Source organism: Pteronotus mesoamericanus, unplaced genomic scaffold (genome assembly GCF_021234165.1).
Source record: "Pteronotus mesoamericanus isolate MK-2021 breed Mesoamerican mustached bat unplaced genomic scaffold, CSHL_Meso_final contig_163, whole genome shotgun sequence".
Classification (NCBI taxonomy): Eukaryota; Metazoa; Chordata; class Mammalia; order Chiroptera; family Mormoopidae; genus Pteronotus; species Pteronotus mesoamericanus.
The window spans coordinates 1,736,550-1,752,174 of NW_026555064.1; the positions used below are offsets into that span (position 1 = coordinate 1,736,550).

The following is a 15,625-nucleotide window of genomic DNA, read 5'->3' on the forward strand; positions in this document are numbered from 1 at the left end:
AAATGATGAACAACTGGTATGTCTGAACATATGAAGATATTCATACATCCAGTGGAGTTTTGTGTTGAATTAGCAATAAGTACATGGAAACGTATGCCTTATAGGGTAAGAATAATATATTTGGCTGTGTACAGCATTACATAATCTTAGTAATGTAAACATTCCCCATCACAGTCAATAGTGTAAACAATGAATTATAATAATGGTGCTGGGGGAAAAGGAGGAAGGAAAGAAATATGTAATGGTTGGGAAGCAGAATAGCGAAGCTTTACCTTAAAAATTAAAGAACTGCCTAAAATTGAAAAATCGAGCAAAAGCAATAAATGAATGCTATTTGGGGATATGGTTAAATAACAACAACAAAAAAATCAACTGAAAGAGTTGAAAGAGCTTGGTACTTAATACAGGAAACGGGAAGAGGTCAAGGTAGTGGGTTTTTAGAAAAAAAATTGTAGATTTATTTCACTCTTTAAACTATGTGTGTAACTTTGACTAAGAAAGAGAAAAACAAAAACACAAAATCTAGCACAATATCTGGCTCATAAAAATTCAACATTAATCATTTTATTATTATAATGACAACACAGGTGACAGTTTTTCATATCACCATTATATCCATGCTAGGGACAAAAATGCTTCCTCTTCCATAAACCCTACTTGATCCATTTAAAACACATTATTTGCTGTGCTCAGAATATCTGGGCATGCTTAATAAAATAAAAAAGTATAAGACAAACAAACAAACAAAAAAGTTTAATTCTAGGCATCAAATAATGATTAAATATCTGAATTGAAATTAATTTCTAAGGTGACTAAACACATCAAATAGAACAATGTTAAAAAAAAAACCCTCATTTCTTTCAATTAGTGTTATAGAATATCAACAGATATTAAAATTTTACTTTTTAAAAATAACCTAAAACAAATTTTACCTTTTATAAGGACCTAAGAGAGAACACTAAATATCAATAGTATAAGGTACTCCAGAATGATGTGTAGGCTCACTACTGTCTGCAGAGCCAGATATATACAGAGGGCTAGAGGAGACAGGTAACGGGGGAGAAGAAGGGGAAGGGTCGTCAAGGAACATGAATAAAGGACCCATGAACTAGGCCAAAGCGGGGAAGGACTGAGGGTGGGAGGTGGAGGTGGCTGGGGCAGGGAAAAGTGGTGGTGAGAAAATGGAGACAAATGTATGTGAACAATAAAAAGAAAGAAAAAAAAATAAGATAGGTATTAAGTGTGTTATAGGTATTCCAGAACATAAAGAACCTATGTCTTCCAGTGGAAGCAAGAGAGACAGAAGAGTCAATTTACTACTAAACAACTTCAAAGTGATACACATGTTAGAAAGAAAAGATCAGGTGTTATGTGGACTGCTTTCTGAACAAGGCTCCGAGAGTACAGAATGATTTCCAGGAAATGAAAGAACTGATACAAGTTTGGAAGTAGGAAGTGTGGAGAAATGGACTTCAAATCTGGTCAGGAGAGAAGAAAATGGAACAGCACAGTAAGACGATAGCCTTTACAGGAAGGAGTTCCTGACCCATATGAGGGCAAGAAACCATTTTATTATAACCTTCTAAGATTAAAAACAAACAAAAGCACAAATAAAAGACAACAGTGCTTAATGTACCAATAAAAAAGGCTCGATCAAACAAGTCCTTGAGCAACTGGGTGCCTGTCTTCAAGACACTGTTATCCGCCATCTTGACAGTTCATTCCCTGTCAAATAATTTCCATATTTGGTGGAAATTTTTATAACTGGATAAAAAGAGTGTTTAAAAAAATAAAGAAACAGCCTCATGAACTGGTAGAATCCCTGCTGATATGGTGGCATGCCCAAGAGAGACACAGGAATGGGATAAGCAATATCACGTGCACGAGTCTATCTCAGCCCCTCACCACCTGTATCCTCCTCACTCAGTAAGATGTCTCTCACACAAAGTCACAAAAACTCCCCTACCTCTATTAAGTACGGTGTTAGATGATGTAATTTGTTTAAATTACATTTAAAGTGTATTTACTGTCACAAAACATATAAATGCAGCATTTCTAGTTATATTTGTACCTTGAGGTGACTGCTCATTTTATAAAACTGAATTACTGAACAGTAAGTATTCTCAATTCTATATACAGAGTGGGGCAAAAGTAGGTTTACAGTTGTTTATATGAAAAATAATACAATAAATAATAAATAATACAAGAATATACTACTTCAAGTACTCACAACTATAAACCTACCTTTGCCCCACCCTGTACATGTTAGGGAATTTTTAAGTAAAAAGAAACCAAACCTTAACTAATAATTACATAATAATATTTAGTTGTGTCATTGATATTTTCTGGTTGTTTTGAAGACTGAGAGGTTTTCTGAGGTGTAATTGTTTTAACTCCATGATCTTTCCGTAACACTTTTATGTTGGGAGGAGCAAGTTAAAGCCTCAAATGGAAATATAGTTCTTAACAGCTGTTCCCGCCATTCTAAAAATACCTTCCTTCCTACATGATTTTAAAAGTTCTAGGTTCTTTCTTGGCTAATAACATGGACGGGGGCTGGAGGGGAGTTGTTCAAAAAATTTTTTTAAATTATAGTTTTGGAAGTTGATGAACAACTGGAAAATGAGCATGTTTTAAGAGGAGAAAGGGAAAAGGGGAGTATTTATCTATGTGTCTAACATTGTGCCAAATGGCTTAGCATCATTTAACCCTCCCAAGAGGTCAGGTATGTATCATCCACATCGAACAGACAGGGAAGCAGGTTCCCAGCTCAGTAAGTCACAGGGCCAGTAAGGAAAACAGCCTGGACCCCTTTCACAGCAAGTTCTTCTCACCATATACATACACAGGCTGCCTGTTCCTACTGTTTGCTGAGCTGCTTTGCTGAGGACTATTGGGAGAAATCACTTTGTGACTATCTATTTTAACCTAAAAATTCACTTGATATTTTTTCAAACCCATGTGATAGGACTGTATTTATTATTTAGACTTTATTGGGCACATAATTCAATATTCTCTTTTATTTCATGTTAGTTTGCTGTTTTACCCTTCTCTGTTCTTACCACTAAAGCATTACATTATTTAGGAAATGACATCATAATAAATAAAATGGCAATTTTATCGGAACCAAAGGCCAATTACATTGATTTTATCGATCTACTTAATTCTAAAATAGACAAGGAAAAAGGATTTTAAAACTATTTGAGAAATACATAGGCCTGAGCATAGCGTCGGGGGAACCTGGCTAAAATCTTTCTTCCAGCGACTGATTTAATCACTTTTGACTTACGGCCGTCCCTTTAAGCTTTCTGATCTCTGCATTAATGCAATCTTACCCATCCTCCCCCAGAGAAACAGAATGAGGGTGAGTAATACATGTGAAGGCATTATAAACTCTCACTAGGATGAAACAGTTCAATTACCATTATTTTATAATTAAATACTGAAAAATCATCAGACAGGTTTTAACATAATTTTCAGACAGGTTTTAACAAAAATAATCATACTTGTATATAATTCACAGCAATTATTATTTATTAACTTTCTTTTAAACTTTAATACACATAGATAATGCCTTATTGATTCCCATTTCTTAGGATATCTTTGGTGTACACCAGATGTACATCCATTGGCAAATGAATTAATGAGGCGTTTCAGGAAGGCAGGTATATGGAGAAGTCAGTATCAGGCAGAGAGTAAGAACTTGGGCTCAGAATTCAGAAAAGCTGGATTCTAATCCTGTTCCACCACTCAGCACCTGGGTGGCCGCGGGCTTCTGACAGTCTCTGTCTCATCTCTAAAATTAGAGGTAATAATCCTACCCATCTCACAGAATTGTTGTACAGATAAATGAGAATGCACCACAGACACTCTTTATAATGCCTGGTTTATATATAGTCAGCCCTCACCAAATGTTAGCTGTCATTATTAGTAAAAAGACAAATCTTAAGGATTCCATGAAACTCTTAAAAGTTGTATGGAAGGTAAGTGATTAGCCTAAGTGAATTATCTGGGAAAAGTTACACAAAAGTTAAACTGGAAGTAATCACTGCTTTTTCAAAAATACCGTATACTTTACAAAATGACTCATAATAAGATTTAAAAATGTCTTTCTTTGAACAAAACTAGGCACAATAGCGTCTGCATTTCACATCAGAGTAAATGTGAAGTATTTTAGCAGTGCCATTATAATACATACCAGTCCATCTGTTAGCAGCTTCTTTGGCTACTTTATTTGCTTGTCCTGGGGGAAAAAAAAGGAATACATAAGTATATGCACACATAATCATCTTCATCTATCTAGAGATTCTTTTTCTTATATCAACAAGTTTCTACAAATAAAATGGCTATGGAAAAAAGTTCAAAGAGTGATATGTTGTATCTCACAAACCTGCTTAACTTCCCCCCAAAATTTTAGACAGTGTTGGTTACACTCGCCATTAATAGAAAGTCAAAGTGGACACTGTCCTTTTCCCAGATGTCCATCATTATCGTGCTTGCTCCTTTAAGGACAGCATGTAAGTCTGAGGTGTGTTTCACAAACAATTTATAACACCAAAATAAGGTAAAATAACCTAAATTTCATGGTAAGAATTTTAGGGTACTGGGTGGGTGGTGTGGGTGGGTGGGGTGGGGGTGTGTGTGTGTGTGTGTGTCAGAGCACAATACAACTGACCTAAAAAAATTTCAATGGTCATATAGTAGCCTTATAGGAGGACATACTGACTTACATTTAATTATACATATTGCTATTAAATGTGGCTATCTTCCAGGTAAATCTACACAGCACATACAGTGCATGGTCAACTGGAAATAAGTATTATTTATGTGATAGAATTTATTTATTGGAAGGTGATTTACATACCACGAAATTCACCCTATGAAAGTGTATAATTCAGTGTTTTTTAGTACATTCACGTGGCTGTACGATCAGAACTACCTAGTTTCAGAACATTCTCATCGCCCAGAAGGAAAGCCCATGCACACGAGGAGTCCCTCCAGGTAATCCCTCCCCCAGCCCCTGGAGACCACTTATCTCCGTCCCATCTTGATAGATCTGCCTGTCCTGGACATTTCATGGAAGTGAAATCACATAGTATGTGTCTGGCTTCTTTGACCCAGCACCATGTTTTTAAGTTTCATCCATGTTGTAACATGTACCACTACTTTATTCCTTTTTATTGCCAAATAATATTCCATTGTGTGGATAAATCACTTTTTGTTTAGCCATTCACCAAGTGATAAATATTTGGGTTATTATCGCTAATATGAATAATTTAATAATTTTTGTGCCAACATGTTTTCAATTTGGGTGTATATCTAGGAGTGGAATTGTTGGCTCAAATGGTAACTATATGTATAACATTTCTGGGAACAGATAAATTGTTTTTAGAAGTGGCTGCTTTATTTACCAATCCCCCCACCCCAGCGATCTAAGAGTTCCAATTTCTTCACATCCTCACCAACAATTATTTTCCGTTCTTTTTATTACAGCCATTCTAATGGGTGTGAAGTGGTATCTCATTGTGGTTTTCATTTGCATTTCCCTGTTGACTAATGATGTTGAGCTTCTTTTCATGTGCTTATTGGACAACTGTATATTTTTGCGGGGAAAATGTCTATTCAAATCCCTTGAGCATGTTTAAATTGAGTTGTTTTTTAATTGTTGAATTGTGAGGGGGGGAGGGGTGTGAGTGTGTGCCCGTGTTTTGCCCTGGCTGGTGGGGCTCAGTGGCTGGAGCGATGGCCTGTGAATGTAAAGGTCACCAGAATGATTCCTGGTCGGGGCACAGGCCTGGGCTGCAGGCTGGGTTCCCCGTTGGGGGCCTGCAAGAGGCCACCTTCTTTCACACACGAATGTTTCTCTCCCTCTCTTTCTCCCTGCCTTCTTCACTCTCTAAAAAAAAAATATATATATATATATATATATATATATATATATATAGAGAGATATATATATATAGATAGGATACTTGTCAGATATAAAATTGGCAAATATTTTCTCCCATTCTGAGGGTTTTCTTCTCACTTGCTTGATAATGTACTCTGACACACAAAAAAGTGGTAAATGTTGATGAAGTCACACTTATCTACATATTTTCATTCCTGGGCTTTTGGTGTCATATCCAAGAAACTGTTTCCTAATCTAAGGATAAGCCTATGTTTTCTCCTAAGCATTTTATAATTTTAGCTCCTAGGTCTTTGATCTGGTTGAGCTACTTTTTAAATATGCTGTGAGGTGAGAGTCCAATTTGATTTATTTGCACTTGGATAAGCATTTCTGCCCAGCACCACTAGTTGAAAACACTATTCATCCTTGATTGAATGGTCTTGGCACCCTTAATGAAAATCAATTAGGTTTACTTCTGAATTCTCAATTCTATTTCATTAACCTACATGTCTATTATTTTACCAATAGTACTCTATCCTGATTACTGCGGCTTTGCAGTAAGTTTTGAAATTGGGAAATTTGAGTCTTCCAACTTTTTTTTTTAAAGATTCTTTTGGCAGTTCTGGGTCCCTTGCATTTCATATGGATTTTAGGTTCAACTCATCATATTCTGAAAAAAGCAATTTTTGATAGGTTTTACATTGAATCTGTAGATCAGCTTGGGGAGTATTTCTACCTTAACAACCTTAAGTCCTCCATCCATGAACACAGGATGTCTTTTTATTCATGAAGATCTTTAATTTCATTCAGTGTTTTGTAGTTTTCAGCATGTCATGAACCTCTTTGATTAATTTTATTCCTTGGTATTTTACTCATTTTGCTGCTATTGTAATGGAATTTTTCATTAATTTCATTTTCAGAATGCTAATTTTTAGCATATAAAATATAAGTGATTCTTGTATATTGATTTTGTAGGCTGCAACTTGCTGACCTCACTTATTAGCACTAACAGCTTTTTTTTTTGTTTGTTTGTTTTTGGTGGATTGTTTAGGGCTATGCTGCAAATAGTGATACTTTTATTTTTCCCTTTTCAACATAGATGCCATTTCTTTCTTTCTTGCCTAATGGCTCTGGCTTGAACTTCCAGTATAATGTTGAATGTAAGTAGTAAGAGTGGACATTCTTGGGAAAGCATATAGCCTTTTACCATTCATTATGATGTTAGCGATGGATTTTTTTGTAGATGTCCTTTTATTAGATCAAGAAAACTACTTTGAGCCCTGGCTGATGTGGCTCAGTAGATAGAGCGCTGGCCTGTGAACCAAAGGGTCGCCAGTTCTATTCCCAGTGTAGGGCACATGCCTGGGTTGTGGGCCATGTCCCCAGCAGGGGGTGGGTGAAAACCAACCACACATTGATGTTTCTTTCCCTCTTTCTCCCTCCCTAAAAATAAATAAATAAAATCTTAAAAAAAAAAACAAACAAAACTATTTTGATTTCTAGTTTCGTTGAGTGTTTTTACTGTGAAAGGGTGTTGGATTTTTTTAAAACACTTTTGTTTGTTGAGACAATCATGTCAAGTCCCGCCACCTTTATTCTATAAATATGTTGCTTGTGATTGATTTTTTATGTTGAACCAACCTTGCATGCCTGGATAAATGTAAGTTAATCAGGGTGCATAATCCTTTTATATACTGCTGGATCTAGTATTTTTGTTGAGAATTCTTACATTTATATTCATAAGCAGTATTTATCTATAGTTTTCTTTCCATATAATGTATTTGTTTGGTTTGGTTATCAAACTAATACTGACTCAAAGAATGAGTTAGGAAGTGTTCTCTCCTTTTCTAATATTTTTGTTGTTATTGTTGAGAAGTTCATTCATCTCTAAACTGGTAGAATTCTGAAGCGTAGATTAGGCTTTTCATTGCAAGAAGTTTTTTTTTTTTAAATTTCTAATTCAATCTCTTTACATGTTAAACATTTATAGTTTACCTCTCCTTGAGACAGTTTTGGTAGTTTGTATCTTTTGAGAAATTTATTAATTTCACTTAGCTTATCAAATTTATTGACTTAAAACTGCTCATAGCATTCCCTTATACTTTTTATTTCTGTAAGGTCAACAATAATATTCCCTCTTTCATTCCTGATTTTAGTAATTTGAATCATCCTTTTTCCTTGGTCAGTCTAGCTAAAGGTTTTTCAATTTTGTTGATCTGCTCGAACAACCAACTTCTAGTTTTGTTGATTTTCTCATTTTTGAATTCTCTATTACTCTTACTTCTGCTCTATTCATTATATTTCTTTCCTTCTGCTTGCTTTAGGTTTAGTTTGCTCTTCTTTTTCCAGTTTGTTTTTTTTTAAAAAGATTTTATTCATTTATTTTTAGAGAGAGTGGCAAGGAGGGAGAAAGAGAGGGAGAGAAACAACGTGAAAGAGAAACATTGATCGATTGCCTTCTGTACGTACCTTGGCTGGGGACCAAACCCACAACCCAGGCATGCACTACAACCTAGAATCAAACCAGCAACCTTTTGGCTTTATGGGATGATACCCAACCAACTGGGCCATACAGCAGGGCTTTTTCCAGTTTCTTTGGTGGAAGACTAGGTGATTGATTCAAGGGTTTTCCCTAGGTATTAAAATGTTAATAAATTTCGAAAAAGAAATATTTGAAAAACAATAGATAAAAGAAAAATAAAATAAGATGTTAATAAATTTCCCACAGAGCAATGTGTTCATTGTATCCCAGTGTGTGTTGGGTCAGGTTTAAACAACCAGGCAATTTACAACTCTGTCTTAGCTTTTACTTCCTGCCTGCAGAATATCAAGTAAGGTTAGCGAGAGGTGGGAGATTAGGAACTTCTCAGGTCTTCCCTGAGAATGTGCACAGACCTAGGCATGCATGTGGCCTTCTGGATTTCCAGGAATATGTTGATATTCAAGGCACCACTGAACATGTCTTCCAGTCTCTCCTTTTTTAAAAAAAAATTTTGTATTCATTGATTTGAGAGAGAAAGAAAGAAACACAGGTTTGTTGTTCTACTTATTTAGGCATTTATTTGTTAATTTTTTGTATGTCCCCTGACCAGGGATCAAACCTTCAACCTTCACGTATCAAGACAAAGCTGCAACCAACTGAGCTACTACGCCGAGGCCTCAGCCTATGCTTTTAAGCTTTTTGGTTAGTCTGTTTGCTATAATTGCTATTCATCACCTAAGACAGACACAAACTTAAAATTCTTGCCTATAATTGTTTTAGACAAACACTCCCCAGGGAGAGGCTGTTAGCAGTGAGTGTACTCCAATTCAAGTCAAATAAAGACAGTCCTTCCTATTGGTGGCTTTCAGGGAACCAACCACCAGAGACATCGACAGGGATAACGACATTTCTTTGGGAATGAGGGTCTTAAACAGATACAGCTTCTTTCCGCTTCCTTTGACACCAGGATGCAGCAGGGCTGCTATTTTTTAAAGCCGGAGAGTCGGGGTTGAATACAGGGCAAGTTAAAACACCACAAAACACCTATTCTTGCTGAGATTCAGCCATTCCTCTTGAATGGCAAATCTCTCATTTGTTTTTAGAATTCTGACAAAGTTGTGACAATTTTTGCCAGCTTTCATGAAAGGGTAAAAATTTTCAGAGGTTCTTACTCCACAATTTTTACTGTCATCCTGGCATTTATTTCTAAGAAAATTTCTTAAGTACTTCTAAGATTTACTTTCAAGTATTTTTGTGGGAATTTAATTTTTATTACAATGTATTTCATTTGTTCTTAAGTAATGGTCACAGCAGCTAAAATTAAATTTTATTTTTTATAAATTATTCCTTTTACTTATTTCTTGAATACTTGCAACTAATGTTGCTAATATTTGCTTAATGATATCAGTAATTCTACTGGCATGATGAAACATAAATATTTCCTGCAAGAATTATTGAGAAATAAGTAAGAGATAATACATAGCCATGTCTACAAGAACAAAAGGGTTATAGCTATTATCAGCAGAAAAACTGTTTCAAAATAAACCATGACAGGCTTACAGATAAGCCTAATTGTTGTAATATGAGTGCTATAGTCATGCCATTAAGAATGAAATCCTATTAAAATCAATTTGTGAAACTCATAAACCTTTAATCCAGTATAATCTGTTCCACAATAATGTGACAGCCAAAATACTATGTAATCCTTCCCTATCAAAAAGCACATTTAAAAACAATTTCATTGGGGAAAGGGGACTGGGAGTGAGTAGAGGTTAAAGCCTGAAAAAGTTCTTCAGGTTTAGTGATAAGGAGATCATTGCCATTTACTAATTACATACTTAAATTTCTCGAATTTGTGGGTTATAGTTTTCATCAAATTTGCAAACAATTTAGCCTTTATTTCTGATAATAACTTCTTCAGAGGTTTTTCTGGACTGGAAGCCTCTGCTGCCCCCAACACGTGCTCCTTCTGGCGCTCCAGTTACACCTATGTTAGGGTTAACTGAGTGCTCTTTTCATGAAAAAGTCTTTTTCCTCTGAGTTTCATTTTGGAGCATTTCTATTGCGATGTCTTCAAATACCTTCTTTTCCTTTCATATCTTTACTCTTGCAAAGTTTAATCTGCTATTATTCCAATTCAGAAGTATTTTTCTCTACAAATTTGACTTGGGTCTTTTTTATAGCTTCCATGTTTCTACTTAACTTTTTGAACATATAGAATACATTTATAATAACTTTTAATGTTATAATCTTCTAATTTAACTATCTGTGTCAGTTCTGGGTCAGTTTTTATTGAAGGTTTACTCTTCTCATAAGGATCATGTTTTCCGACTTCCTTGAATGCCTGATAATCTTTCATTGTATGCCAGATACGATGAATTTTATTTTGTTGGGTACTAAATATTTCTGTACTCCTATAAATATTCCTGAACTTGTTCTGGGATGCCAAAAGTTACTTTGATACACTTTGATGCTTTCAAGACTTGCTCTTATTGTTTGTTAGGTGGGTTGAAGGAGGCAAGACCTTCTTGAGTACTCTACCCAATGCCTTGTGAATTAGAAATTTTTCCAACCTGGCTGGTAAGAGTAGGCACTATTCCTGGTCTTACGTGAGTGCCTCGCCCTGTTCCTTCTAATTCTTTGAGACTGCTCTTTTCCTAGCTTTGGGCAGTTTCCTCATATGCATGAACTGAATACTTGAGAGGAACCCTTTATAAACATCCAGGGTTATCTTTCTATGCACCTCTGTCCTCTCTAGTACGCTGCCCTTCATCAGCTCCGGCCACGTAGACCTCCCTGATTCGCAACTCCTTCTTCTCAATTAAGGGAGTCCGCAGGGCTCTGCCTAGGCGCTTTCTTGTGTCAAAGCCAGAAAACTCAACAAAACAAGGTGGAACAATTATAAGGCTTACTTCATCTGGTCTAATAATTACTGTCCTTTGTTGTCTGATATCAAGCATCTTGAAAGCCATTATACCACATATTTTTGTTTCAGGTGGGAGAATAAATCTAGTCCATTATTATCTTTGCTGGAAGTGGAAGTGCCACATCTGAATAAAGTTTTGCTAGCTGAATTTTAAAAGCAGAGAAATAGTACATTTCTCTAGACAAGTATAAACTGAAATTAGACTAAAAATTCTGTTTACAGGTATGTAGGCTTTAATGGTTCCCCACCCCTCCCCCACCTTCAAATTGTAGTTTGGTAGCTTTTCATAGAATAAGCTCTCTTACCCTGACACCTAAAATATATTTATGGAATAATGTAATTGTCCTGCAATATCTACTGTCTATTAAATATGTACTAATTTTCTATAATCAATGTATAATAAAAATAGATAATATTTTTTTAATGCAGGAAACGAATATCACAAAGCCAGGAAGTAAGGACTTTCCCTCTCATTCCCCTGCTATGATCAGAAATGTACAATGTGAAAATGTCAAAAATTACCACAACCGTGATAAATTCATCATTACAAATCCTACAGGGTCCAAACATAGATCCATCTTATGTAGCTATATAAATACATATTAAAAGATAATCTAGGTCTGATGTTGATGAAGACTGATAAAGTCTCTTAACTCTAAACCAGAAAACTTTCTTCTCATACCCATAATACTCATTTGCACTGGTACGTTTTCCTTGGGTTGAGAAACAGTTTACCAAGCTTTAAAATTCAAGGGTTATGACAGAGAGCAGAATTCAGGCAACCGGTATAAAACCAGTTACAACCTCCCCCTCAACTATGCTTCCAGCCCTCCAAAAGGTCCATCGCCCTCTATACGCCCTGAAGTGTCTTCACGTTTTATTATTTTTTTTTTAGAGGTGATGCACTTGCCAAAGCTGCTGCTTAATTCAGAGGTCCATGGAATGGTGATACCCGAAATGACATGCCTGAAATAAAAGTTTTCCCGCTTCATGAATCAGGCTGGCACAGCTCTCTATCCCTGTCGATTTCCTGCACTTCAAGATGACCAGCTGCCATCAGTGTATGTCAGAGTGGCTTTGTAAGCCTAATAAAGAGTTTGAGTCATTTCTGGGAGGACATATGAAATCAAAATTATGACAAGTACTGTAAAAATGGGAGGTCCTAAGTAGAAGTGGTATCAGTCAGGGTCATCTAACCAGCCGAGGCGATACAGTGGGGACCACAGAGTGGAAAAGCAGAAGCCTTGACTGGTTGCAGCTAAGAATTGTGGGTGCTAGACAGAAAAGAGAATGAAACAGGCAAGCAAGAGTTGGTACCTCAAGGAAAGCACCCAAGAATCACACAAAACTGAAATTAGGAAGCAAGGTAGAGCCAAGTAAGAGCAACAAATGAAGGATCGGATTTGGTTAATGTTTTACTGTGTCAAAGCAGAATTTTCATGACGAACTGCTATTGGGTGCAGCTATACTGTTCCTGAAAATCAGCTGAAAATATTAAATGTGGGTAATAAAACTGTTCTCAGTTGGCTGGACTATTGTTCCGTACTCCAAAAAGTTGCAGGTTCGATCCCCAGTAGGGGCAAGTACAAAAGGCAACTAATTGATGTTTCTCTCTCACATCAATTTCTCTCTCAACTCACAAATCAATAAACATATCCTTGGGTTAGGACTTAAAAAAAAAAACAAACTACTACAGACAAGACACACAATATTTGACGTCCTCTTCACCAAGCAGTCTGTGTTTTCTTTTTAAGATGAAGCATGAAGCATGAGCAGGCCTCACTTCCTGGTAGTAACCTCCTACCTGTCACCTGCCGCTTTGATGTCCTTATATTCACTGAGAGTCATTTGATATTAGTTAAAACTTCAAAGCAAATTAAAGTGGTTAATTGTGTAGCAGCAGATTTGGTTAGCACTTTCTTCTGCAGGATGACGATAAACGAAATGAACCTGTGGGGGGCATGAAAGAGCTAATACATCTCCCCAAAAACTTAATTTACAGAAAATGACTAGCTCAGGGGGTTTTTCTGCCTCCACCTCTCTTTGAAAATCACCCTGGACGATCAATGGAACCAGGATGAAAACATGCTGGCCTCCATAAGCTGTGCACTGTACATTCGTGGATGTGCTTCCTGGGATGGTGCAGCTACCTGTCTCTGAAGTTAAGTTAAACTTCAGGATTACACTTACGGAACTGCTCAGAGTTCTTTTAACTGTGGAGAGTACCATCAAGGATAACTTAACTGTAATTAAACTGATCTCTGGTTAATTTTCAAGTGCCAAATATATTTTCTCTCAAAGCCTTCAATCACATAGTATAATGTCAGTTTTTACTAGAAGTTTCATTTGGTAAAGTTCCCTAAATGAAAAGACAGGCTAAGACAGAAAAATGTGACGAAAGTTATATTTTCCTTAGCAATTAAATACAGTATCTTTATAATACACCCTTTCATTTCTTTAAATATTCAAATTTCTATCTTTATACAAATACATACAAATTATTCAAAATGAAGCTTTGGAGACTCTGGTTTAAAAGTAGGGCAAAACATCACTGTATATTCAAAAGGGACGTCAACACACAGATTTTCTGCAACGTGCAAGTCCTTATATTTTGGTATTTTTTTCCCTAGAAAATAATGGTGGATTTCATTCCAGAGTCAAGATACTTGGGGCCCAACTTAACCCCTTCTCTGACTCCTTAGTTTCCTAAGCTTACATTTTATGTCTTTATCTTTCTACCCCATGAAATTTTCTTACTCTTAACATGCTTTTAACTTTAAAGCTATCACTGGTCAATGCTTTAACATTAAGTCTCCTCAAAGGAAATGTTAATGCAACATTAATACTATTAATGGCTTATTTTCTTATATTCATGGAGAATGGTTACCAGGCTACCAGATACAAAGTCTTTTTCATTAGCAAAGTTAAAATCCTCAATATGTGACACAAACTTACGTATTTCTTCCACAACCTGTGGGTCACATTCTTTGTATTTTTCTAGTTCTGTCTTGAGCTGGTCCCTTTGTTCTCGAAGTGAAGAAAGCTCTTTTGCTAGCCTGTTTCGTTCTTCCTGCATTTATAAAAAAGTTTTATGTATAACTAAGGCAAAAAAAAAAGCCATATATTATATGGTTATATATTTTATAGACATTTTTATTTCATTTGTCATAACCAATGTGTATTAGGCTTTGACAGTATTATAAATACACCTATATATATTTGTAGTATAAGAATAAACTCAATTATCATTTTCCCCTGACATCTCAAGCATCCCATATATATAAGTATATACTGACTAATTGAATGAGAATAGGTAGAATGAAATGCTCATGACAGATAAAAGGTTACCAACCATGTGTGCACTTGACGACTACGTCATCTTATGTTAGGTAGAAAAATCATACTGTCATTTGGGTAGTTTCACAACATTCTGTCTATATATGTAAGTAATATTTAGGGCAGCATCAGTTATTATAGGATTTTTCTTAAAAATTGTTCTAGACAACTTTTACAACCTTTAAGGATGGTTAACCTTTAAAAATATTTAAAGAAATCAGAAATAACAGAATTGTAGCTTGCGGCCTCCCATCACTTTTCCTTTAAAGCTAATCCAGAATAAAACTTTAAACATAATGTGATCCAATAAACACCGTGTGAAGTTTCTAGTCATAATTCTCACTAACAAGTAGAAGTCATGGTGCTATTGGTATTTAATTCACATGTACGAAACCTGAAAAGTAAGTCCAAACAAAAATCAAATATTGGCAAAGCTTATGGTACAGAATTATAGGCTAAGTCTGGGGCAAAACCAAGGAATTCATGCTGCCTAAAAAGACTTGTTTAAGGTTTCTTGCTAGCTTGTGTTTTTGTACTTGTCTTTTTCTACTTTTGCCTTTCTGATCTCTTTGGTTCCAAAGTGAAGAAAGCTCTTTGCTAGCCTGTACAGAGCAGCTTGCTCTGAAGCAGCATAGTCCAACAGAACTCTGCAATGACAGAAATGTTCTTGAGCTGTGTCCATCAATGCAGAAAACATTAGCCACCCGTGGCTACTGAGTACACGAAATGTGGCTACTGGTTTTGTGAGACTGAATTTAATTGTACTTAATTTTGATTTAAGTGTAAATAGCCACTCATGATGCAGTGCAGAGATTTTTAAATAACTACAATATAAGATGGTTATATTTGCCAACCACACCCAAATTACACATGCTCCCCAATGAAAAATGAGAGAAGAAAAAGCTAACCAATGAGGACGGGAGAAACAACGTGGTAAACACCTGTGTGAGCGCAATGACAGCTCCCCAGACCCCGTGCACTGGGAGCCACC

General features: G+C 35.9%; 1 protein-coding gene across 1 annotated transcript in view; it reads right to left on the reverse strand.

Moving 5' to 3' along the window:
• MND1 (meiotic nuclear divisions 1) overlaps window positions 1-15,625 on the reverse strand; it is a 50,856-nt gene that overhangs the window by 2,915 nt on the left and 32,316 nt on the right. Inside the window, exons 6-7 of the mRNA XM_054595824.1 lie at window positions 14,254-14,368; window positions 4,199-4,243 (exon numbers count right to left, since the gene is read on the reverse strand). Of these exons, the coding sequence (XP_054451799.1) occupies window positions 4,199-4,243; window positions 14,254-14,368 (160 nt within the window). The remainder of the gene's footprint in view (window positions 1-4,198; window positions 4,244-14,253; window positions 14,369-15,625) is intronic.